Raw genomic sequence first — 24694 nt, forward strand, 5'->3', positions numbered from 1 at the left:
GAACCCTCACATCCCTATTCTGGGGGGCAAACATTTGGCGTAAGTAGCTGATCAACAAGCTCACAACGTGTCACAACACATTGTGAGCTTGTAGATAAAAGAGATTTGCTGTAGAAAAGCATGGGGACTAGACCTGTGGGGCACTCCGGTTAACTAAGTATATAGGGTTTAAGTGGTTAGAGACATACACTTCTGAAGTCAAAATGTGCCCCCCAAAAATCTTGTATGGCTAGTCATTCATTAATTTATTCACCTATTATGAGAGCAAAAGAAAACATCCCTTTCTTGAATTTGCAACTAATAACTCAAACGTCTAAAATCTGAATTCTGACAGTGTTTTGCACTCTAATTTGAATTAACACTCAGGATTTTACTGTGTGTATATTTATGCTTCATCAAACCTAAGCCTGAATTCTGTGTCCTCCAAACGCCTCCCCCTTGTTCTGTTTAGTCAGTCAAGGTTGACTTTGGCTTCAGTCTGTTCTTCTAAGGCTGAGACTTTCCATGCACCCTGCATTTACAAGCTGTTACTGTACAATGAATTGTGCAGCTGAAAGACAATATGGTCCTCAAGTGCCACATGGCGTTTGGATCCAGCACTTCCAGGAGGAAGTAGCAGTTCCTTCTGGTGGTGAGATTACATGCATGTGACAAAAACCCTTGCAACTATGGGTGCCCAAACTGGATGCCCAACAGGCACGTGCACACAGAGACATCAAAGGGGGCTTGAGCCCCTGCCCTTTTACCCATCTGTAAAAACCATGAATGCCGTTTTTATTATAGTGAAAGAAATGCAAATCCCATATGCCATACCTGAAGGCAGCATTCAAAAGAACTGCCTTGTCCAAACTCTCCTGAACTTGAATGCAGCATCTTATGTTGTAAGAATTGCCCTCTCTGTGTAGAAATACATGCCATAAACCACATCTCCAGTATTCACTTGATTATGCTTAGTTTAGAGTGGTATAAACCGAAAATAGCCGACCTCCAAGTTTGGAGGGCTGCTATTTTCAATAGTTTCACCAAAAGGCCCTTTTAGAAAGTTCAGCCCCTCACATCCCTGATGCCCAAACTGGCATATTATTCTCTTAGCTACAGGCAAGCACAAAAGTTTCCTTGTATATTTTCTAGTAAAAATAATTATTAAATAAATAGATTATACAAGCATGCCAATTGTAAGTTAACCACTTAAACCCAATATACTTAATGGACCAGAGACACCCAGGGGTCTGTATTAGGCCTCCTCCTTTTCTTTTCTTTTTTACCTCTACACAAATCTCTTTGCTGAAAATAGTTGATGTCCAAGCTCACAAGCATGACGTTGCAACAAGCTGTGAGCAGGTAGATCAGCTATTTTCGGCCAAATGTTTGCCCCAGAATAGGGACACTAGGGTTTGATGTAATGGTTAAAATTGAGACTTGACAGGCTTCAACACCTAATTAAACAAAGCAGGGGTTTTAGTTTAGTAACCAGTAAGACTCCCTAATCGGGACACCGTCACGTCGCATACACAAACTTTAGAAGGCAATCGTAGCCAATTAGGATGGAATATGGGAAATGGGACAGATCCATGTTGATGACATGACTTCAGAGTGTACTGCTTTGCGTGATTTTAGGACAAAATCTGTAGGAGCAGTGTCCAAAAATGTTGTTTTGCAAAAACCTGATGGTGGCGCTAGAAGAAGGCCTTGTGAGAAATCAGGGGCAATTGTGATTTGCCATCCAAGGAGTGTGTGTGCAAAGTTTGGCATCGATAGGGCCAACAGTGGCAGAGATAAGAGTAGGGGCAAAAGTGTGATGTGACGTGACGGGCAGACGGAGGGACTGACGGACAGCCGGTGGAGATTTTCATATTAACTTGCGACCTGACGGTCGCAATAATACACATTTTGAAAGGAGATGTGGGATTCGTGGGTTATGTAACATTTGATCTTCTGGCAGGCAGTTGTCCCCGGCCACATGTTACTCAGATCAGGAATCCCTCCTAGGCTACATGTTCTTCCAGATCTTCTAAGTCATTGTCCAGGAACACTGGTCTATTGATACTCATAGTGGGTCTGGCTGAGTTTCCACACATTTATTGGTCTTTGAATGGATTAGAAAATGAAACAGTGAGGGGGGAACTCTGTGTGTTCAGATGGGGGTCAGTGGACAAGCTGACTCGTCGCTATGCATGTCCCTCAGATGTCGAGTGTTTGTTCAGTAACAGGGGTTTCCCCGTCTCTTCTGTGTACTAAAGAGCTGGAGAGATGGTCATGAGACCCAAACAAACACTTTAATAGGGATTTATATCAGAATCAGAATATATACATAATATACACTTATTTTGACTAAATACACTTATTTAATCACTTATTTCACCTTTACTTTCACTTGTCTAGTCAACATTTTTAAATCTAAAACTTTCAAAGAGTGAACATACTCGATGTACTTGCCGATCTTAAAGCTCACAAGTTGTGAGCTTAAAGATCAGCTATTTTCGCTATTATTTTCTTCTATAAGCCATTTCACAGGAGGGGCAGCCAAAAGCCATCAACATTTTGTCAAGAGAAGCCATGTGAAATCCTCAACATAAGTGATTGATTTTGCATACCTCAACCTACATGCAAGTGCAACCACTGTCAGACTTGCTATGCTGTTTTGGATACTGGATGCTTTTTGAGGGCAAATATGTCAGTATTGCCATCAACTGTGTCAGTATTGCCATCATTGCTTTCATCAATATTCTGAATGTTTGGATTTAAATGTAGGTTTCATTTAGGTTTCATGTGGAAATCCAAACATTTTACCAATCAGCAAAAAGATGATTCAGATTGATCTGTCCGAGAGAGAATATACCTAAAGGATGACTTCACCTATCCTCATATACAGTAATTATTCCTCACTAAATGCTCAGGATAAATTAAAGGTATTTTCTTTCTCTACTCGGTCTGTGTCTCTATTAGTCACGGACCCACAGGCCCAAAAGCTCAAGGAATAGGGTTTACCCTGTGATGTTTTGCCGCACTTTTTATTTCTGTTTTATTTATTACTTTGGTCATTAAGGTCCACAGAATGACAGGCCTGCTCTGCCGGAAACATCGCGAAAAAAAGTTATGGTCATTTGTATATTCACTGTCCCATTGACTCCACTACACAGGAAAAGAAAGATATTAAAAGAATGAAAACATCTTCTTTAAGTAGCATGTGAGGGGTCAAACTGGGATGTTTTCATGATTCTGAATCCATTGCAAGCACTTGTTTTGCACGAAACACGTTCCTTGGGCTAAAAAACAGTGCTACAAAACTCATCAAAAGTGATGAGTCATCACTTTTCACAGTCATCATAGTGATGACTCATCACTTATGTCAGTTATGTAGCGCTGTTTTTTTAGCTCAAGGAATGTGTTTTGTGCAAAACAAATGCTTGAAATGGATTCAGAATCATGAAAACACCCCAGTTTGACCCCTCACATGCTACTTAAAGCAGATCTTTTTCTTTTTTTTTTATATTTTTCTGTTCCTGTGTAGTGGAGTCAATGGGACAGTGAATATACAAATGACCATAACATTTTTGCACGATGTTTCCAGCAGAGCAGGCCTGTCATTCTGTGGACCTTAATGACCAAACTAATAGATAAAACAGAAATAAAAAGTGTGGCAGAACATCACTGGTCCTCTGTCCTCTCCCATTTTGAGGGACTGGGTCCCCAGCTACTATAGGATTCTTTGATTGACCGTCACCGTGTCATGCAAAAGTTGCTGATGTACCACCTCAAAATAAATCACGCCATGTCACGTTTTGAGCTTGTAGATGTATCATTTTCATCTAGTATAATAACATGCCCAAAGAGGGATGCCAGGTTAAAAGTGGTTAAGTCTGTCTGTTGGTTTTGTAAATATTGAACCAATGAAAGGTATTATAGCAAGAGCAAAATAATAACTACATTGGATCCTTTGGAACACATGCTCTTTTTTCCATTTCCTGAAAAGTTTTGAACATACAAGTTTTCTGCCCTGACATCGATGAAAAGCAGGGCCATGCTGCTGCAGTACATAACTGATCTGCGATCAGCGCTGCTGCTGGGCGGCCAACATTTCATCCTTTCTTTTCCTGCAAGAGGAGGAAAACATCTGGCCCAGGCACAGCTGTCCTGAGAGGCTGGCTGATGAAAAAGCCAGAGAATACCTCCCAGTGGCACGTGCTTCCTCCTCTGAGACAACTGTGTTTGATGAAGAGAGGAAGAACGCTTGACCCACTATATCAGACAGACAGACATGCAGACAGACAGACAGACCGCTGTGGCACCAAGATGCAGATCCTTTGTTTTGATTCATTTTTAATTCACCATGAAGTGAATGCCGCGTTACTAACCTTTCCTCGTCACTACCAACTTCCTTGTTTATTGTGGCTGGCACTATAGCAGACTGGCTTTTTCCTGCAGCCAAATACACATCCTCAAGTCTCTAAAAGTCCTTTTGACCTCCCCTCCCCCATTTCATTCCATGGATGTTATATACATTTTTTTTCCCATTTTGGTGTTTTCAAATTTGTGGCTAAGGGACCCGACATGCTCCACCTGGGATTAGAGGCAGGAACTGCTGCGTCTGCTACAGTCCCACCGTTCCCTAAACTGCAAACCATATGGACTCCTCCCCCCCCCCCCCCCCCTTGTCTGTGTTGAGGGAGGCTGAGGACGTCTGGCGGAGGATGCTGGTGTGTGTGTGTGTGTGTGTGTGTGTGGGGGGGGGGGGGGGGGCTAGTGGAGGGGAGGGAAGGGGAGGGCGAGTCTCGGGGCGGCCCACAGAGCTCTGTTTGTTCTAGGTTAATGGGTCAACCTGAGGGGGGCACGGTGGAAGCAAGTTGGAGTCTGTTTGTTTGGAGAAATCGGCGGTCATGATAAAGAAAAGAAACACTATTGTTTTCAAAGGGGCAAAACACAGTGGCACTGTTTCAAGAAACAAGACCCGGTAATGGGAGAAAGATGCACTGTGATCCTATATAGCAGTGGTTCTGAAAATGTTTCAAGATGCACTGTGATCCTATAGCAGTGGTTCTGAAAATGTTTCATCTCAAGATGCACTGTGGTCCCATAGCAGTGGTTGTGAAAATGTTTCATGTCAAGGACCCTCAAATGTTTCATGTCAAGCACCCCAAATTGATTTGAAAATATTTAGTGCTCGGGATCCCCATATGGGAAGATTTGTGAACATTTGCAAGATTTGTCAAAATTTTAAAAGAGCAGATCCACAAGCTCCCATCGTGTTGTATCGTGCTGCATTGTGAACTTGTAGATTGACTATTTTCAAACAGCTGAAAAATAAAATAGGGATTAGGTGTTTAAACTGTTTCTCATTTTGTAGGGGACCCCCTGCATGGAACCCCGATCAGAGTTAGAATAGCTACTGTTAATTAATGGCAAAACGCAGATCAAATCAAAATACCTCTCTTTGCATTACTGGACTGAACTATTCTCATTTATGTGATACAGCAATGAACTTGCAGTCTATATATAGTGGCTAGGCTGTATCATAATTGTTTGTTATTACGATTTCATGTCAGTGGGATGGTTGTTGATAGGATGAGGCCCTAGTTCATGATTGTGCTATTTTGGCTGCAGGCCAAAGACAATACAAGTTTCAGGTTGTTTTGCATATAGTGGTTCTCAAAGGCTTCCAGGGGGTCCCCAGCCAAATTAGTTTGTGTCAAAGTTAATAGTGGCTAAATGATGCTGATGGTAGCCTAACCATATTTTATACTTTGATTATTCAAAAATAGCTATTCTATAAGCTCACAATGTGGTGAGATGCGGCATGTTGTGAGCTTTATAAGTTAGGCTTTCTGTTCTCTTATGGGGGCCGCTGTTACAAATGATTTTCAGGTGGGGGTCCGATGACCTAATGAATGAAAAGGTTTGAAAACCACAAATTTACTCTAGCCTATACAGTTATGCATATTTTACCACTGGATAATTAGAATTAAATCATCTTGTGGGATATCTCTCATCTGTTCTAGCCACTCACATCTTAAATAGAATCCATCCATCGCACATTATCAATGATATGATATCCATATAGTACTATGAAGTTATGCTCTTTTCACTGCTCTAAGACAAAATGCCATGTTTGTGACTGTGTTTATTCATCTCTTTTGATCTCATCGATAACCTCAATGTAAAGCCATATTCGATTCATGCGTGATGTCACAAGTCAAGTAATTGGTGAAATCTTACACCAGGCAGCTACTAGCCCAGGAGTTGATGGGTGAATACAGCTCCCCTTGCATCAGTGCAAGTCAAGGCACATTACAGAAACCACCGCCTGGAGGTAAAGCTGCGCAGAGTTGGATGAGCTGAGCTGTAGCCTATGTCTGTTCTCTTGGAGACCACAGTCTCAACTAAGCACGCGTTCTGCTCGGATTCTTTAGATGCCGCTTCTTTTAGTTTTTTTCTATATCTATCTAATAGTAAATCACCGGTATCGCTCGGCGCACTGGTCTGTTAGCATTACATTCACTGATTTTACATGCAGCTGTTGAGCGCCTGTAGTTTGGATAGGTCGAGAGAGAAAATAGCCTGATCACCGTGCGCCGCAAACCGCAAAGGAGCTGAGTGGTAGAAGTTGGAAAGAGTGGGAGAGATCTCTCCTCTGGACTGGACTGCATACAATGAGGAAATTCTGAGGTGGCAGTCCTCTTTCACTTTACGTTCCCTTTGGCTGTAACCAAGGGTTAGCCCATGAGCCGGTATCCTCTTGTGTGGATTTCTGTTTTCACCTAGAACTCTGCTGCCTGGACAAATGCATACAAATGCATTTAGGAGCCCAAAGGACAAGGAGTGGACACGTTTCTCCTGCGGCAGTAACGTAAGTCCATATCGATATGTTGGATAAAGACTGTGTTTGCATCATCTGTGCGCGTTTGGGCTAATTAGAGTGTTTCCGAAACAGGCAATTTAAAAGAGCATATAGTAGCATATACTATAGCTTGTGAGCTTGGGCACGTTTTTGTGGAGTCGACATTATCTATATAGCATATCTTTGGTTTGTATTTGATTCGAGCGCTAAATGTTCATAAGGTGCGCAGTAGCCACAGGTCTTGGCTTTGACCTCGCCATATTGCGCGCACTCACTTGCCTAACCTACTGGACCTGCAGGCTGCAGCACCAATGTACCATTTGGAGGTCCCCGCTATTCTCCCGACGTTTATGTTTCTCCTCTCGTCCAAAAAGCAACGATAACAGGCTGCTGCTGCTGCTGCTGTAGTAGTAGTAGCCTAGGACGGAGTTCAAACGAAAATAGAAAGTCATTGATGATCCTATTGTTTTTTGAATGATCGAGAATCTATGCCATAATAGTTTTATTCTGCATGTATTCTATTGTTAAAAGTTTAAGTAAGCGTACGTAGTGGTATCACCACAGTCCAATGACTTAGTAGCAGCTCACTCAAAGATTTCTGACTTGACTTGATTGAAGGAAAGAAGAACTGCTGTCGCGCACGTACACATTCCTCATGGTAGTGTGTGCATTATTGACAACAAGCATGCGTTTTTTGCTGTCCTGTTACATTTGTCTGGGACTGCCGAGCTTTGGAAATGTGCATGCTTTGAACAGCTATTTAACAGGGGGAAATATGGTGCTATCAGAAGCGAAGCCAAGTTTTCTGTAATCCTTCCCTCCTCCAGATATGATCTAAAAGAGCTGTGCTCACAGTCTGCCTGTGTTGCTTTTTGTTTATAGTGATTGTTCTATGGAAAATAAAGTAGCCAAGAAGTGAAATCCTCAGGGATCTAGCTAGTGTGTGCTTTGTGTCCTTGAGAGCAAAAATAAGACCCTTTACACAGGGAACTGGGGCGACTGCGAACAAGTGTGAGCTCCTATGAATTCACTGAGAGAGTTAGTGTGTATGCATCACTGGTTAAGTGACATGCCCCTTGAGTGGCTCCTGAGCGCTAGACAATCACCCACTGTTACAGGCAATGCTGCTCCATTGCTGGCACTGGATTGGACTGTGGCTGCAGTGCACAGACATACACTTGACTGAGAGCTGCTGCCTCCTCAGCACTGCCAACACTGGCTAGTTGCTCTTGGAGGACGTGCTGCAAGAAGGATGTTGGAGGCCAGTTTAGTGTGACTTGGAGCAAGCATGTGTAGGAAGGAAGGTGGTGGGATGCAGGTCAAAACAAAGCTGGTTTGAGGGATGAGGTGTAACGGGAGGTTTGCAGCATGAATGTGAGGCTGGACAAATATCAGCAGGAAATGTGTACCATGGATTGAAATGGACAAAAATCCCTAAGAAACGTCCCTTCCACTTTGTTGAATTCATGCCACAAATAATTCAGGATGTCCACGATGCAAAAGTGGGTACTGTCTGGTACTACATAGGTATACCTAATACAGTGGCATGTCAAAAGTGACTCTTGTCTCTCATGCATGCCAAATCAGCCTGAGACAAATGGACCTGTGCATTGCTGTGCACTTGGCTTTTAATTGCAATGCACACATAGAACTGCACTCTTTCGAGGTGCCAACTTGCGTCTGTGCACAAGTAGGCCAAGTATGGCCTACTTGTGCACCAGCGCAGCGTTCCATGGGGTGCGATCACCACTGGCATCACCACTGGCATGCCAGTAACATCACCACTGGCATCACCAGGAAGGCTGGTCCCTCATTGGCTGTTAATGATGACGTTGCCAGAAATGCTGGTCCCTGATTGGGCTACGGGCTTAAGCACGGGCAGACAACGACATACATTCGCAACCGAACGCAGTACTTGCACGCTCTGCTGGCACAAGTAAATATGATCATGTAGCATTACAAAATGTAACACAGTAGCAGATGCTGATGATGAAAATAATATGACTTTTCAGTTTGACTTTGGGTGCGTTCGGAAATGCGCCGCGGGTGTGTGCTCAGTGTAGTGAGTGGCAGTGGGCGGTGACATTGTAGAGTGCACTCAGTGTGGCTTGTTTACGAACGACCAGTTAAGAGGCAGCTGTGCGCTTTTTCAGTCGGAAAACTTTCTTAAAAGCAGCAGTTGCTAACTTAACGTTGCTATTGATAGGTAATTTAATTCATAACATTGGTTGGCCTACCTGCTGTTAGATTACACGTTGATGCTTGTGTAACAATAAAGCCCAAAGGACCAATAAAGCAGCAAATGGTGCATTTTGTTATCATTTCCTACTCCATTGTTCACAGCTGAGAAGCACGAGACACCGCCATGAAAACCAACCAATCAAAACACCGCACTGACGCACCACACCGTCAAACCCCATCTTCTGAGTAGGGTCAGGCAGTGTGTGCACTTAGCACACCCGGTGCGCCGCGCACTGGATTTCCGAAGGACAACGCACCAAGTGCACCAAATAAACGAACGACAACATGGCACACCAGTGCGTTGAGTGCGCATTTCCGAACGCACCCATAATGTCATAATCTGAGACAGTGTGGCTCCGCCTCAACCGCACATTATGACCTACTTTAATTTCGACATCCTGTGTTGCATCCCAGCGTGAGCTGTTGCATATCAAGCCTTTTACTTTCTTTACTGTACTCTCTCGACTGTAAGCCAATGTAAGTGAAAGCCAGAACGATCCCTAGAAAACCAAACCAAGTATAATATGGTCATCATCATCACTCAACTACGTTATTTATCAGCGGGAACACCACACTATAAGGTACGATAGATGCACAATATGTACAATAAATAAAATGCAAATGTTAAACGGCAAGATGTTTTGATGATGAACACGTACCGTATAGTCTGTAAGTTCCAAGGCATCACAAAGAACAAGATTGTCCAAGTACGAGTCATTCTTCTACGTTCCATCTCGGCTTCTTTGTTTGTTTCAACGTGTCACTGAAGATGTAAGTCTCTTAAGAATACACACACATAAGCTATTCTGTATACAGTAGATTTGCATTAGGCTACTACTGTATGAAATTCATCTAGTTGATATGTTGGATCCCAATTCATTCAAATAAAAAGTTAACTTCATCATGTGTCATTACCTATGTACTTAACTGCAGAGTTAACAAGAACTGCACTCTATCGAGGTGCCAACTTGCCCCATGTGATGTGCACACGTAGGCCATGTATGCAGAGCGCACCATGAGTTGCGCTCACCTCTGGCATCACCAGGATTGTTGGTCGCTCATTGGCTGTTAATGATAACGTTGCCAGAAATGCTGGTCCCTGATTGGGCTACAGGCTTAAACAGACAAACACCGACATACATACGCAGCCGAACGCAGTACTTGCGCGCTCTGCTGGGACAAGTAATGACACACTTCATGTATGGAGAATACATGAACCTTGTTATTGACAACTGTTGGATGAGTGATGCTGTGATGATAAGATGAGTGGCTTCTTTGCCAACAAATCTGTCATTGTCAGTTCATCCTCTATAGACATACAGTACTGTATAGTGTATACTAATACTATCCTATTTTTCTTCATATTCTCAGCTGATCACAGTACGCTCCCCTCAACAGCATGCTCACCTTCTCAACTACCACAACACCAGTGGTTGGGGCTGTGGGCGGTCTGTGTGTGTTTAGCATCTGCAGGTTCCTCATGACAGGAAAAGGGCAAACCAATAAAGCCCAGTGGAAGTTTACTCACAGCCCTTTGTCTGCTGGCTGTCTTGTGGACTGAGTCAATCTTTACTCTGGTCTACATTGACCTCTTGACTCCTGTGACCAATCTGAGTGTTTTGGGAGCAAAAAGGCCAGAGGACCTGACAGACAAGTGGCAGACTTGGCCCTGTGCTGTGTTGCAAATGAATATATCTCTTCTTCATTCTTCCCTTTGCAACGTTTTGCCCGACTGCACTGCAATTCTGACTGTTACGTTTAACACAAATCTACAGTAATGTGTACACCCAGAGTTAAACTAACAGCCAGAATAGGTATACAGGAGTGAGGACATAGTGTCCCAGTGTCACAATTGCACAAAGGTGAGCAGGGATAGTCTCTGTACAGGTTTTTAATCAATTGTAAAACCACTCTTGACCCATACAACCTGAATCTTCTATGTTTTTTCTAAAAGATTACTATAATTTATTTACATTCAGAAAAGCATGTGTGGCTTTTAACCATATACTTAGTTGACCTGCATCCGACCCTATACTAGACCCTATACTATCAAATACCTTATACTATCTGCTCCTTTTTTCCAAGTACACCAATTCTCTAAGCTGAAATAGCCAATCTGTAAGGTCACAATGCGACAAGGTATAACCTACAAGGTCAGCTATTTTTTGCTAAATGTTCACACCAGAATAGAGACGCTAGAGTTCAAGTGGTTAATTAGTTCAATATTGTAGTGTGGTTCCAGCCATAGGGCAATTAACCATATTTACACAAAGGAAGAACAAAATGTCTGCTGTGTGATTTTGGTCAGTAAGTGTGGCGGGAAAACCTGGAAAGTGTTAACCTGCTAATTATTGCTAATGGCAATTTTGGACGTGTGAAGAGGCTGAATGCTTTCATAATGAAGTCATAATGAACCAGATATACAGGTGCTGAGGCTTAAATGTTGCCAATAGGAACAGACATTGGCCCACGATCAATGACTCATTCATGTTCAAGAATGTTATGGTTAGAGATTGAGGAGGTGAGCAGCATGCAGAAACACAGAGCCTAATTTGCTAGGAACTCAGACACTTTCATTCAGAGAATTGTCTCCTAGATTTTCAGAGGGAAACTCAATAATTTGGCCATTGGCAACAAAAGATGGTGATTAATTGGGCAAAATCTCGATATTCCAGTAGTCTGGTTAGGGTTAGGGTTATGGCTAGGGTTTAGGCTTGTGGTTAGCATTCACCAGCGTCAGCAGGTTAGCATTCACCAGCGTCTGCAGGTTAGCCTCGGACAACTGGAACCTGTTCCAGATTTCAAAGTGATTTAATTGTATACTACCTGATATAACGATGGTTTTTAAAATGCTTTTCCATAGAAATGCCATGAAGCGCTCTTAAAACGTTATACTTGAAAAGAACACATGTGTTTTCTCAGGTTTAGTTTAACCTTGCACGTAACTAAGTATAAATTTGAAAAATTGCTCCTTGGAGCACAGGTCTCCGCCAGGTCAGGTAGGTTATTGTGGGCCAGCAATGTTCGGATTGCGCCAATCAGGATGGAATATGAAAAATCGGACGGATCCATCTTGATCACTTGACTACAGAGATAATGTGTACCGATTTTTGTGATGTTTGAACAAAATTTGTAAAAGTAATACAAAAAAATATTAGCCAAAATCGGCCTCCTGGTGGCGCTATAATAGGGCAATGTTAAAAGGCTAGCATTTGTTTCTCATTTGTTTCACCGCAATCGGATGCTGCGTTCATGATTTACGGCATTTTGTTCAAAACGGGCCACTCCTGCAAACTTTAGATTTCAATCTTAGCCAATCAGGATGAAATATGAAAAATCAAACAGATCCGTCTTGATCACATGACTATAGAGATCGTGTGTACCGATTTGCGTGACCTTTAGATAAAACCTGAAGTAGTAATATAAATAAAATGTTTTACATAACATAAGTCAGCCACCTCGTGGTGCTTTAAAAGGCAGATGTGAAAAATGCAGGGCAAAGGTTTTACAGTTTTGCGTAGTTACAGTATAGGTATAAACATGAATTACGCCACCATGGCTGATTTAACATTTTCAAGGGGCATTTCTTTCTCGGCCTATTTGGAATATGCATGCATTTTGTTCTAAATGGAGCAAAATGTGGAAGCCAATCCTAGCCAAACAGGATGGATGTCTGGTTTTGAGTTTGCAGAGGAGAGTGCAATTACCTAGCCTAACACAGCTATACAATCCACCCATGTCAAAACAAGGAGGGGATATACTGCAGTTAGTTAGCTGCATTAGTATATAGTCTGGCCAAGCCAGGCTAGGAATTACCTGTCTGTCAAAGCCTGTGATAATAATATTCCAAATACATTTCCATGAAAGTCAGAGAGTGACCCCTCATCCATTTTGGTTTGATATTCCGACAATAAAACGTTGTCTCTCACAAGTCAAGTAAAACTTTGAGCCAAGCATATTTCACCTATTTTGATTTATTGCATTTTATTATGATTGGACAATTGCTAAAAGTTACTAAAAGTTTCTTGCAATTTGAAATGATACATGTTCTCAGTGTTATCCCTCAAAGATGCGTTGGACCATGTGTATTTTCAAATAACTCATCATCTCATATAAAGATTGGCTGAATCGCTGCCGGGTGGGCGGGCAAACCACGTTGCCATCATCATGTCACTATGAAACCTCTATCAGAGTCCAGGGTGAAGAGCTATTCACTTCACCGCGTTGTAGTTTCCTAGCTATCACCTAGGCTTTGTTATGTATTTTAGGTGATAGCTAGAAAACTACACCGCAGTGAAGTGAATAGCTCTTCACCCTGGACTCTGATAGAGGCTTGACTCAGCCATAACCATATAAGGAAATCCCAATGCAGACAGCCTACGCCCAAATATTCTTTCACCCAGAAAAGAAAACTTATATTCCCCTAGAAAAGGGCTTGTTTTGACCAAAAAACGCGATCTGGGAAAAGAGCCGGGGCAGAGAATTTTGGGATAATTTCCGGTTGCATTCTGGGATTTTTTTAGGGGAGTCCTGGGGTCATTACTGTAAAACACAGGAAAAGCTGTTGGTTGTTGGTGACCCGTCGGATTCTGTTTGACGACTTAAGTTGTCCTTAGCAGTGAATGTGTTAATACCACGTTAAGTTAACATTTCAGAGTTGTTCTTGTGGATTAACAACTTCACATTGTTTGTTGCCACTAATGGATTTGGCGAGTGGCTTGTCAAATTAGCCATATAAACAATATACAAAGAACGTTACCGCTTGCAAAATCAAACCCTGACAGTTGACAACCATAAACTTAAGAAAATGGTTTCCCTTTCCTTATGATAATTGTAAACAATACTTAAGTGTACCTTGTTTGGCTTTTTGGTTAAATTATCCTAGTGAAATTTGCCTCTCAGCCTTTCCCTCATTTGAATGAACCATTGTTAAAGATCCAACAATTTTTTTAGGGGAGGAAAGTTTGATTTCCTCAGTGGTGGATTAAGGCTTTGCAGTGGAGAGTTTTAAGCAGTGATTATTTATAGGCTTGACATGGCACCCACTCCTCACATAGTGGTATTTCCCTTAGTCAACAGAGCAGTGTTTGGGGAGCTTTGTTTTGCCTTCACCAGTCATTCCCATAAACCACTGGGAGGGTCCTGTCAATGAGAGAGGGATTTGCTTCAGGATTTTATAAAGAAATGAAGAGACACATACATGCATGGACAACAAGGACAGTGGATTGTCCTTTCAGTGTCGTCAACAATCACTTGAGCTCACGCTAATTGTCCTGTCCACTCTCATCCAAAGATTCTTTGTAATATGTTTACTTAACCACTTAAACCCTATATACTACTTTGTTGCCCGGGGTTCACCAGGGGTCTCGGCCCCCTCCCCTTTTCCCTCAACAGTGTAGAGAGTCACCAAAGCTCTTTGGTGAAAATAGCTGATCTACAACCTCTCAACCTTGCATAGTATGATATGTAGCCTATATTTGACTGTATGTACTGTGTATATTTGTCTGTCATTTTATGTTTCTATGAATTGAGTACAAAAGGACCCCAATGTAAACAAGCCATAGTGCTTTCTTGGGTTTAAATCCTAATAGTAGACCTCTGAACTGTACTGTCTTGTGCTTTTCCTATGCGAACTGCTAATAAAGTATTCAATCAAAATCAAAACAACATTTTGAGCTTGTAGATCTGCTATTTCTGCAGAAGGTTCACTTATGACATGCCCATAATAGGGACACTGTGGTTAAGAAGTAATTTGTTAAAAAACATCATAAAAACAATGTGAGAAACACAGTAACATCAGGCCCCAGAGGTTCAAGCCAGGGCACTTTCCTCTTTGAATGAGTTAACAGTTACAAGATGCTACAAACAAAGGTCATCGTGGCCATCAATGTGAGGGAAGCCTGACAATTGTTGAAGTATTGGAAGATTCACCATACACTTCTTCTGACGTCATCGTTAATGGTGGGTCTAGTGACAGGGACTTAAATAGACCCGAGTAGAGAGGCAGACTGACTGACAGACAGACAGAGAGACAAGACTGTCCGAATCAGCGTCAGATGTCCTTGCTTCTCCAAATGGGGATGTTACGTGTTATATTTAGTTTATGACTCCCTCTTTTTTTTTTTTGCCTACCTTTAAACGCTGCCAAGTTTTAAGTTGAACCAGCAACTCTTGCTTTATAGGCCTAAATGTCAGTTTCCCCCTCCCTCAACAGATGAATGATTGAATTCATACACTCGCCTGCCCCCTCTTTCTCTTATTCCTTTTCCCTGTTGTTTGTGTGTGTGTGTGTGTGTGTGTGGGGGGGGGGGGGGGGGGGTCTGTGTTCCCGGTCATGGAATGTCACACTGCTTTCTCGATGGGTAACAGGTGACAGGGCTCGTGTTGTTTCTCCTTATAGTCTCTTTCTCTCTCTCTCTCTCTCTCTCTCTCTCTCTCTCTCTCTCTCTCTCTCTCTCTCTCTCTCTCTCCCAACTGCGTCCCCCCATCCATCTCTCTCTACCCATCTCTCTGTCTGTCTGCCTGTCTGTCTCTGTCTTTTTCCAAGCTGGATGGCCTACCGCTCTGGGAAAACAAACACATGGCTGCCTGCCTGTGTCGCTTGCTTAGTGTCACTGTGTGTGATTGATAGTTCTCTTAGTTACTACTAGTCCTTACCCGTTCAAAGATATGAGCTCCGAAATGATGTGCAGTGTGCACACGGTATATGAGGGATGGAAAGTAACTTTAACTGGTACTTGCATGATAATATGTAGGAGCATCAATGTAAGAAATACCCGTTTCGTTTAATGGCTATGTGTGTGTGTGTGTGTGTGTGTGTGTGTGTGTGTGTGTGTGTGTGTGTGTGTGCGTGCAGCGGTTTGGACCGTGAGACCATCCGCAGAGTAGTCTGTGTTTCTTTTTGAGAGGGTCGGTCCGCCTGAAAAACGCGTTTTGGAACGAAACGGTTACGTTTTGCGCGTTTGTGACGCCCTCTACGGGTGGAATTAGAAATGCTTCTGGGGATTCGTTGAGTAAGCCACCCGCAACCTGTGGCAGAAATTCAGTGTTGACTCGACGTTTTGTTTGTGATTTATGGCTATTGTTTGCAAAACGGGCCCCTCCCGCTAACTTTGGAAGCCCGTTACGAACGAACGGTATGGACTATCAAAATATCCCTTGACTATGTTCATTGCATGGGTTCAGAGATCATGTGTACCCATTCTCGTGACATTTGAAGAAAATATGTAGGAAAAGGAGCAAAAAGTGTGTTTTGGAGAAAATTCAAAATGGCGGAAAATCTATCCTGACGCAAATGGGCGGGGCCTATATGGGGAGATGCGTATTGACCCAAGGAATCCAGGGAAAAAAGAATTTTAATTTTTCGACCTACGGTTCAAGAGTTACAGGCCGAAACGTAAAGTGGACTGTTATAGCGCCACCATGAGGCCAACTGACAAAGTTATTTTTTATTTAATCCTTGATATCATTATAAATCTCCTCTCAGAGTTTTGTAACTGTAGCCCCTATGGTTTGCGAGAAAAAAAATATTGAATGTGAGTTTTTGCGATTCCCATTATAAGTCAATGGGAAAAATTAATTCACTAATAAATTAATATCAATTAAACGATTTGTGAAAGTGAAAAAAGGGCTTCACAGTTGTGCCAGGTGTGTTCATATGCTAATGGTGATGCGATTTCAGATCAATTGCTCCAGCCACTGAGAATTGACACTCACTCAGACACTCACTCAGACATTTGGTGAATTATATGTTAGATGTATCCTCAGGTCTTTTGAACTGCCGCCATCATCTTTTTTAGTTGTAACAATCTTCCTTCCAGTTACCTTCTCCCTCCGGTTCAAGTTATGGCAGCTGCTGTTACTGTGTACATGTAATGTGTGACAGGCAGCTATTTGTCATTTTGATTGATTTGGTTTGAACATAACGGGTATCCCTACTCTAAATATTAGATAAATACAGAGCTCAACAGCAGGGCACCCAGATTGGTCACAATGTGATTTAAACTAATTCGTTCAATAACTGTTGCACCCCAACAGTTAATTGTCTCCACCAGCCGAAGGCATGGGGGAGAGTATGTTTTCCTCTCCGTCCGTGCGTCCGTCCGTGCGTCCGTCCGTGCGTCCTCGCAGTTTGTGAGCGCCAAATCTCAGTCGCCGTTGGCCCGGTCGCTGCCAAAGTGAGCACACACATTCCCTGGATGCCAATCTAGAACCTCTGCCCTAAATTTTTCAAATGGGCCTTTTCTAGCGCCAACTAGTGGCCGATGTTTGCTAAACACATTTCTGTGCACTACTCTTACAGATTTTGTCCAAAAATCCTACAAATCGGTAGGCAATATCTCGACAGTCATGTGATCGACACGGATCTGTCCGATTTTGCATATTCCATCCTGATTGGCTAAGATTGGCTTCCAAAGTTTGTGGGATTGAGCCGTTTTGAACAAAATGCCTCAAATCACAAACGCAAAGTGCAATTATCATGAAATCGCGCACACACGTTCCCACTAGGCCGAGGAAGAAATGCCACTTAATTTTTTTTTAATCAGCCTCATGGTGGCGCTATAACAGCCCGATTTGTAGTTTTACCTATAACTCCACCGATCAGTTTCAAACTTTGTAAGCGCACTCCCTAGAGGCTAAGGATAAACCTTTGCCCTGCATTTTTCACATCAGCCTTTTATAGCGCCACCTTTGGGCCGACTTATGTAAAACACATTTTTGGATATTACTCCTTGAGATTTTATCCAAAAATCATGCAAATCGGTACACAGTATCTCTATAGTCATGTGATCAAGTCCGATCCGTCTGATATTTCATATTCCATCCTGATTGGCTAATATTAGCTTCCAAAGTTTGCAGGATTGCTCCGTTTTTGAACAAAATGCCTCAAATCATCAACGCAGCTTGCGATTACCGTGACATTTGCCACACATATTCCCACTAGGTCAAGGAACAAATGCTACCTTTTTAACATTGTCCTGTTATAGCGCCACCAGCAGGTAGACTTTAGCAAAACACAGTTTTGGAACACAATGCTTGAAATCATGCATGCAGCGTCCGATTGCCATGAAAGATCTAAGGTGAAGAACATATGCCACCCTTTTTACATTGGCCTATTATACAGTAGCACCACCAGGACGCACGGCCTGGTAGAGACCTGTGCTCGGAAGAGCACTGCTTCTAGTTGAACTAATCGTTTTAAACGTTTAGATGTGCTATTTAAACTGATTTAGCATGACACTGTTGTGTGAGGAAGTAGGCTATAAAATAGGGCTGAAGTGGTTCAGATTCAGGGGCCATCTACTGTATGCGTCCGACTGTCCATACACGGACAAATGTGTCTGTGGAAAAGATTTGGCCTCGTCCATGGCAAGTTTTAGATTATTCTTTTTTTGCTTAGCCTGAAAATGCATTTTCTTTGTTTAGTTCTGGCAACAGATATAGGCTGTATGCTTCCATTTACAAATGTTTCCAAGAAAAAACATTCCCCATATAATGGAGCCCTCCTACAACCCCTGATTTGCAGTATAGAATATTTATGTGCAAGTCTGCACGGATATATAATTAAGCAGAAGCAAAATCTTCTAATAACATATACATAGATTTATGGAAGGACAAGACTGGTGTCTTGCATGTGTATACACATGCATATAGACATAATTGCACTTTAAAGCATGCAATCACTGAATTGTAAAACAATGGAAATGGTCACGTCATGACATTTACAGTAGACAGTTTCAGGTGTGTTGTTTTGTGCCAGTGAAACAAAAACAATACGTTGTTTTGTTTACATGATGATGTAGACAGTATAAATAGATCAAAGCATATCATTCAATGTCTTTCATTCCAAGTGTGTGGAACTTGCATGTTGTTGCTGACGAGCAGAAACCTTGTATCTCCTTATTTCAACTTTTGATGTAATTTCATGTCTTCGACATAACAATGGTGTCACACAAGTAGTAGTCGATTTAGAATCTCACAACACGTTGTAACGTGTTGTTAATTTGTAGAGATCTGCTATTTGTGCTACAGTATGTTTGATGTTTGTTTGTTTTTAAGTGAAAGTGAACATTGAACCAATGAACATTATTAACACGAGTGTGTGCTGTGACTAAATAATAAGTACACTGGATCCATTGGAACACAGGTTCTTTTTTCCATTTCCTGAAATTCAAACCATTTTGGACGTACAAGGGCTCCAGCCGACAGCTCAAAGCTCCTGTGACAGCCATCCACTTCTTCTGTTGTACTCCTCCAGGCAGCTGTCTCCTTGTGAAGGTAACACTGTCTGCTGTCTTTGTGTTGTACATGGTGGGCAGTGCCACCTAGAGGCGGGGGTCAGTGGGGGTCAAATACCTTTGGTGCTGAAGTTTCAGGTGTCCTTCCTTTCCCACACTACCTTCTGAAATATAAAATGTGCTGTTTGGATAAAAGATGTACTTGAATTAAAAAAAGTAAAGGACATGATATATTGTTAGGCCAGTGACAATAGGATAATACAAATAACATATTATACACCATCAGCATTTATCAGCTAGCTGACAGTACCTTACCGGGGGAATACTGTATATAACACTAGTTCTTTAACTTGCGTCTTAAAACTGAACTTGTCTAATTGTATCTATTTATGAGTACATCTGCTAAAGTGTACTGTAAAGTTTTACTGCCTCTTTCCTCCCTTCAAACACGTTAAGTATTACAATACGCTAGTAATACTGATCATAAGGCATTTTATGATGATGGTGGGTTTTTACAGTAAATGTAATAGGCAAGTCGAATTACTATAATTTTGTCACATTTCAGAGACAACGCAACACAGTCAAATCCAGAGTGTTAATTTAACTCTGAGTTTGTAAAAACTGACCCATGTCCCCAAAAGGCCAAATACGATAGTTGTTTTTCTAGCCTTCCTTGTTAATGTGACCCCAAGGAAAGCTAATAATAATAAACTTTATTTTATAGCACATTTGAAAACAGAGTTACAAAGCACTTCAGCATCAAAGATAAAAACAAAGGAAAAAGAGCATAAAAAGATAAGAACACAAAGACAGAATCAGGTTTACTACCTGATTAAATGATTTAATAAAAAGAACACTGAACTTTTGCTGGTCTGATCCCCCAGGCAGGTCATTTCCAAAGTCCATGGGCCCTGGCGTCAAAGGCCCCATCACCTTTTTGACGTATGAGGAATCTCAGCTTTTGTCAGATCAGATGTAAGAAGGAAACAACGAACCAGGGTTCTAGAGTAGACCAGAGCGACTTTGCCTGAGGAATTCAGGCTGCGCTTCTGCTCATAGGGTCAACATTTCTGTGATGTAGGAAGGGGCTGACTGAGCCATGTCTTAAAAGTAATGCATAAATAAAATGAATAGGTAACCAAAGAAGGTAGGCTAAAATTGGTCTAATGAGCTCTGCTCTTCTGGTTTTGGTTAACAGCCTGGCTGCTTCATTCTGAACTAATTGAAGTTGGCAAAGTTGGCCTCTAAAAGAAAAACCTATGCTAGGTTTTTCTTTTAGAGGCCATTATGGAGTTGCAGTAATCTAGATGGGAGAAGATAACTCTTTACTGTTCTATTTCAGATGATCCTTTTGATCTTCTCCTTTTGTCCCTCTACACCAAATCTCTTAAGTGAAAATAGACCGATCCATAAGGTCACAGTGCGTTGCGCTGGGACTTATTGTGAGCTTGTAGATCTGCTATTTTCACTGTATGTTAGACCGAGAATAGGGACTCCAGGATTCATCTATACTATAATTTTGCGAATGTCTGAGTGAGTGAGTGAGTGAGTGTCTGTCTGTCACAGCGTTTCTCCTCGGTGGCTGGAGCAATTGATCTGAAATCGCATCACCATAAGCATATGAACACACCTGACATAACTGTGAAGCCCGTTTGTCACTTTCACAAATCGTATGCTGTATATTAGCATTTTTATGGTGTATCTACTATCTATTCTGCATCTAGCATGAGGCACATCTATTCTGCATCTAGCTTGAGGCAAAATGTTTAACCAGCTCTGTGTGTGTGTGTGTGTGTGCAGGCAGGCGGGTGTGTGTGCAGGCGGGTGGGCGGGCGGGCTGGGGGGGGGGGGGGGGGGGGACAGTATCTCTGTAGCCATTAAACGAAACGGGTTTCTTACATTGATGCTCCTACATCATGCAAGCACCAGTTAAAGTTACTTTCCATCCCTCATATACTGTGTGCACAGTGCACATCCCATAACCCACACACTGCACATCATTTTGGAGCTCATATCTTTGAACGGGTAAGGGCTAGTATAGTTAATTTAGTGTGAGTGACTAGCAGAGACTGCACATGCTTGGAGTCTAGAAACCTTCTTATAGTAGGCTGTTGTTTGCAGAACATACTGCAGGAACGCACGCACGCACGCACGCACGCACGCACGCACGCACGCACGCACGCACGCACGCACGCACGCACGCACGCACGCACACACACACACACACACACACACACACACACACACACAGGCACATACAGTACACACAAACCGGCTTACATCCTTATTTTTAGTACATTTTGTCGCCATCAGTTGGAAACCTTGTACGGTATGTCAACTGTAACGTTTTAGGAAATAGAAAAAATAACCTGTTTTCGAATGGATCCATTTTTGCGACCGTAGGTCGCATTTACTACCAAAACCTCCACCGGCTGTCTGTCCGTCCGTCTGTCTGTCTGTGAGTCAGTCACACTTTTGCCCTGCTCATATCTCCACAACCGTTGCCCCCATCCATGCCAAATTTTGCACACACACTCCTTACCTGCCAAACTACAACCTCCAAGGACCCCCGGAGCTCCAGGGACCCCCAGGTCCCTGGGGGACCCCCAGGTGTAAAAAAATGTCCCTCCATGAGTCAGACGTCACACGTCACACTTTTGCCCTGCTCATATCTCCACAACCGTTGCACCCATCCATGCCACATTTTGCACACACACTCCTTACCTGGCAAACTACAACCTCCAAGGACCCCCGGAGCTCCAGGGACCCCCAGGTCCCTCGGGGACCCCCAGGTGTAAAAAATGACCAAATGTGCAAAAATGACCTAATGACCACCCCAACGGGGCTGCTCACGGGGAATTCCTGGTGACCACCCACTCCTGGTGCTCCAGAACGGATGCAAAAGTGGTGGCGCCCCCAGTGGAGGACCCCGTCCACTGCAGCTCACATAAAATGCCGTAACTCGGGCTAGGAGCGTCCGGGAGAGCCGGGGCCGGTACCTATTCGTCCGCCAAGGCAACGCGGAGACCCCACCCCTCATTTCTCACATGCCCCTCTTCTAGCGCCACCTTCAGGCCGATTTTTAAAACACATTTTTGGACACTGCTCCTACAGTTTTTGCCCTAAAATCACGCAAATCGCTACACAGTATGTCTACACTCATCCCATCAACATGAATCTGTCCCATATAGCGCCACCTTCAGGCCGATTTTTAGAAACACATTTTGGGACACTGCTCCTACAGATTTTGCCCTAAAATCACGAAAATCACTACACAGAATGTCTACACTCATCTCATCAACATGGAGGAAGATTTTGGAAAAACTAATTTTTGCCCTATTTGTGGAGATAAGCGACCTACGGTCGCTTATCTCCCGATTAGGGAGTCTTACTGGTAGTTAATATTCTGTCGCAAGCTCTTGTCATTGGTTTAGTTAGTATTTACAAATCCACTGTTACTTTCACTTACATCTTTTTCTTTTTCTAATATAAAGCCTCACAAAGCTCAACATGTTGTGAGCTTGTAGAGCTTTTATTTTAGCAATTTGTGTGTGTCACATAGTATGACAAACTAAAGTGGGGCATTCATTTATGAGAAAAAATAAAAGTAGAAATGTTGGAGAGACAAGGTTTCTGCCCGACAGCAAGAATCTGCTGGAGCATTCAGTTATTATGTAACAGCCACTTCTGCTTTGCGGTTTTATTGTCTTGGGACAATAAAAAACATGACACAAAAATGTGCCCTGTGTGAATTTTCAATGCAGGCCGTATTTTCAAACATAAAAATGTCAGACGCAGATGCATCACTTAACATAGAAGGATGACGGGATGACATTTCTGAAGGTCTTTCAGTTTGTCCTGTTCAATTACTGTAAACATGGGACAAGTTTGAACTGAAACATTCCCCTGTCATAATATTGATGGGAAATTATGTAATATTTATGAGTGCAGTGACCTGTAATATGTGATACATTATCGAAAATGTGCATTTGATGTTCTGAGTTGTGTATTTGTGATATACAATTCATATTGTTCTTCCTTCTTTTTTTCTTTTACACTCATCTGAATGCCATCCATGAAATGACAGCAGATATGGTACATTCTATATAATTTAATTCCATGTGCAGTAGCCCTCAAAAACTCCCCAGACATTGTGTGTATGAAGGATGCAAGAACACTGCTAGAAGAACGTATTAATACATTCAAATTATTACTCTGGATTTTACTGTGTAATGAAATCTTCCAAGGGGAGGGGGGTTAGGGCAGGTGCACATGCGCTTAGTCACTAACAGCAGACACAGCTGGATCACTAGCTGCTACCACTAGTCCTTTTACCCATAGCATAGCCAGGGACATTAGAAGGCACATTCGGGTGAAACAGGCGGGCAAGCAGGGAGGCAGTCGTCTGGTCTATCTGTAACAGTCTAGCAGAGCTTATTGTAAAGAAACAGACTCTAGCATGCATTAACATTAAGCATCTCACTGTGTTGTTTTTTTATCTGACTATGCACTATGCACAATTTGAACAATTATGCATGTTACGAGAGAGGGCAGGGGGACCCATGATGTCCATCATATCCTGTGCACGGTTCATTGCATATCCTATGCTATGAACATCCATGTCTTATGTCGCTTTACAAATTACAGTATCAGTGGTTCTCAAACTTTTTATGTCCAGGAGCCCCAAAATTAAAATGTATTTGGCCATGAATCCCCATCTGAAAATATGTTGTGCCAGGGATCCTCATGCAAGATTTGTGTTGTTTCAATGTTTCAAAAATATTCAAATGTTTTCTAATCTTCATGCAAATTGGCTATAGGATTAAACTGGTTTGATGCAATTTTAATTCCTTTTGCTGGGGACCCCCTAGAACCTCCTAAAGGACCCCTGGGGATCCCCGGACCGCAATTTGAGAAGTCTCTCCTTGTCTTAGTGCTTAATCAGGCTATGAGGCTACATTATTATGTGAATAAATGATCACCCAGGCAAGTGGTATTCCCTCATCTTTAAATTAGCTGATTGGACTCAGCTCTCAGTGGCTGAGGGAGGCACAGCAATCTGCACTCTAACACTGATATTAGAGTCAGCAGGATACTGTTTACTAGAATTAGGTACTGCCAATTTATTACTTGATTATTTGGCCACGGTTGAGGTAAAACTGTTTTATTCTAAGCAGTGGTATTAGAAGAAACATAACATGTAATTTTTTATTAATGAACATTTGGGAAATAGTCCCTGATGATGTTTGAAACAAAGCAACTTGAAAAACGCAAGTGACTGGCCAGGCTACTGTCCCTAAAGCCAGCTTTTAATCACCCTGATTCGACTTCATTCTGCTGCTGCGACATTTTCCCGTGGCACATTTTAACTAAATACCAT

At 42.4% G+C, this 24694-nt stretch overlaps 1 protein-coding gene across 1 annotated transcript in view; it reads left to right on the plus strand.

Annotated features, from left to right (window-relative positions):
• Positions 1 to 6788: 6788 nt before the first annotated feature.
• The window catches only part of col24a1 (collagen type XXIV alpha 1 chain), a gene marked incomplete at both ends in the record, with an annotated part of 183635 nt that continues 165729 nt past the window's right edge, over positions 6789 to 24694 (plus strand). The window contains one exon of the mRNA XM_080727840.1: positions 6789 to 6844. Within this exon, the coding sequence (XP_080583966.1) occupies positions 6789 to 6844 (56 nt within the window). The remainder of the gene's footprint in view (positions 6845 to 24694) is intronic.

Source organism: Nannobrachium achirus (genome assembly GCF_963921795.1).
Source record: "Nannobrachium achirus genome assembly, chromosome: 1".
Lineage (NCBI taxonomy): Eukaryota > Metazoa > Chordata > Actinopteri > Myctophiformes > Myctophidae > Nannobrachium > Nannobrachium achirus.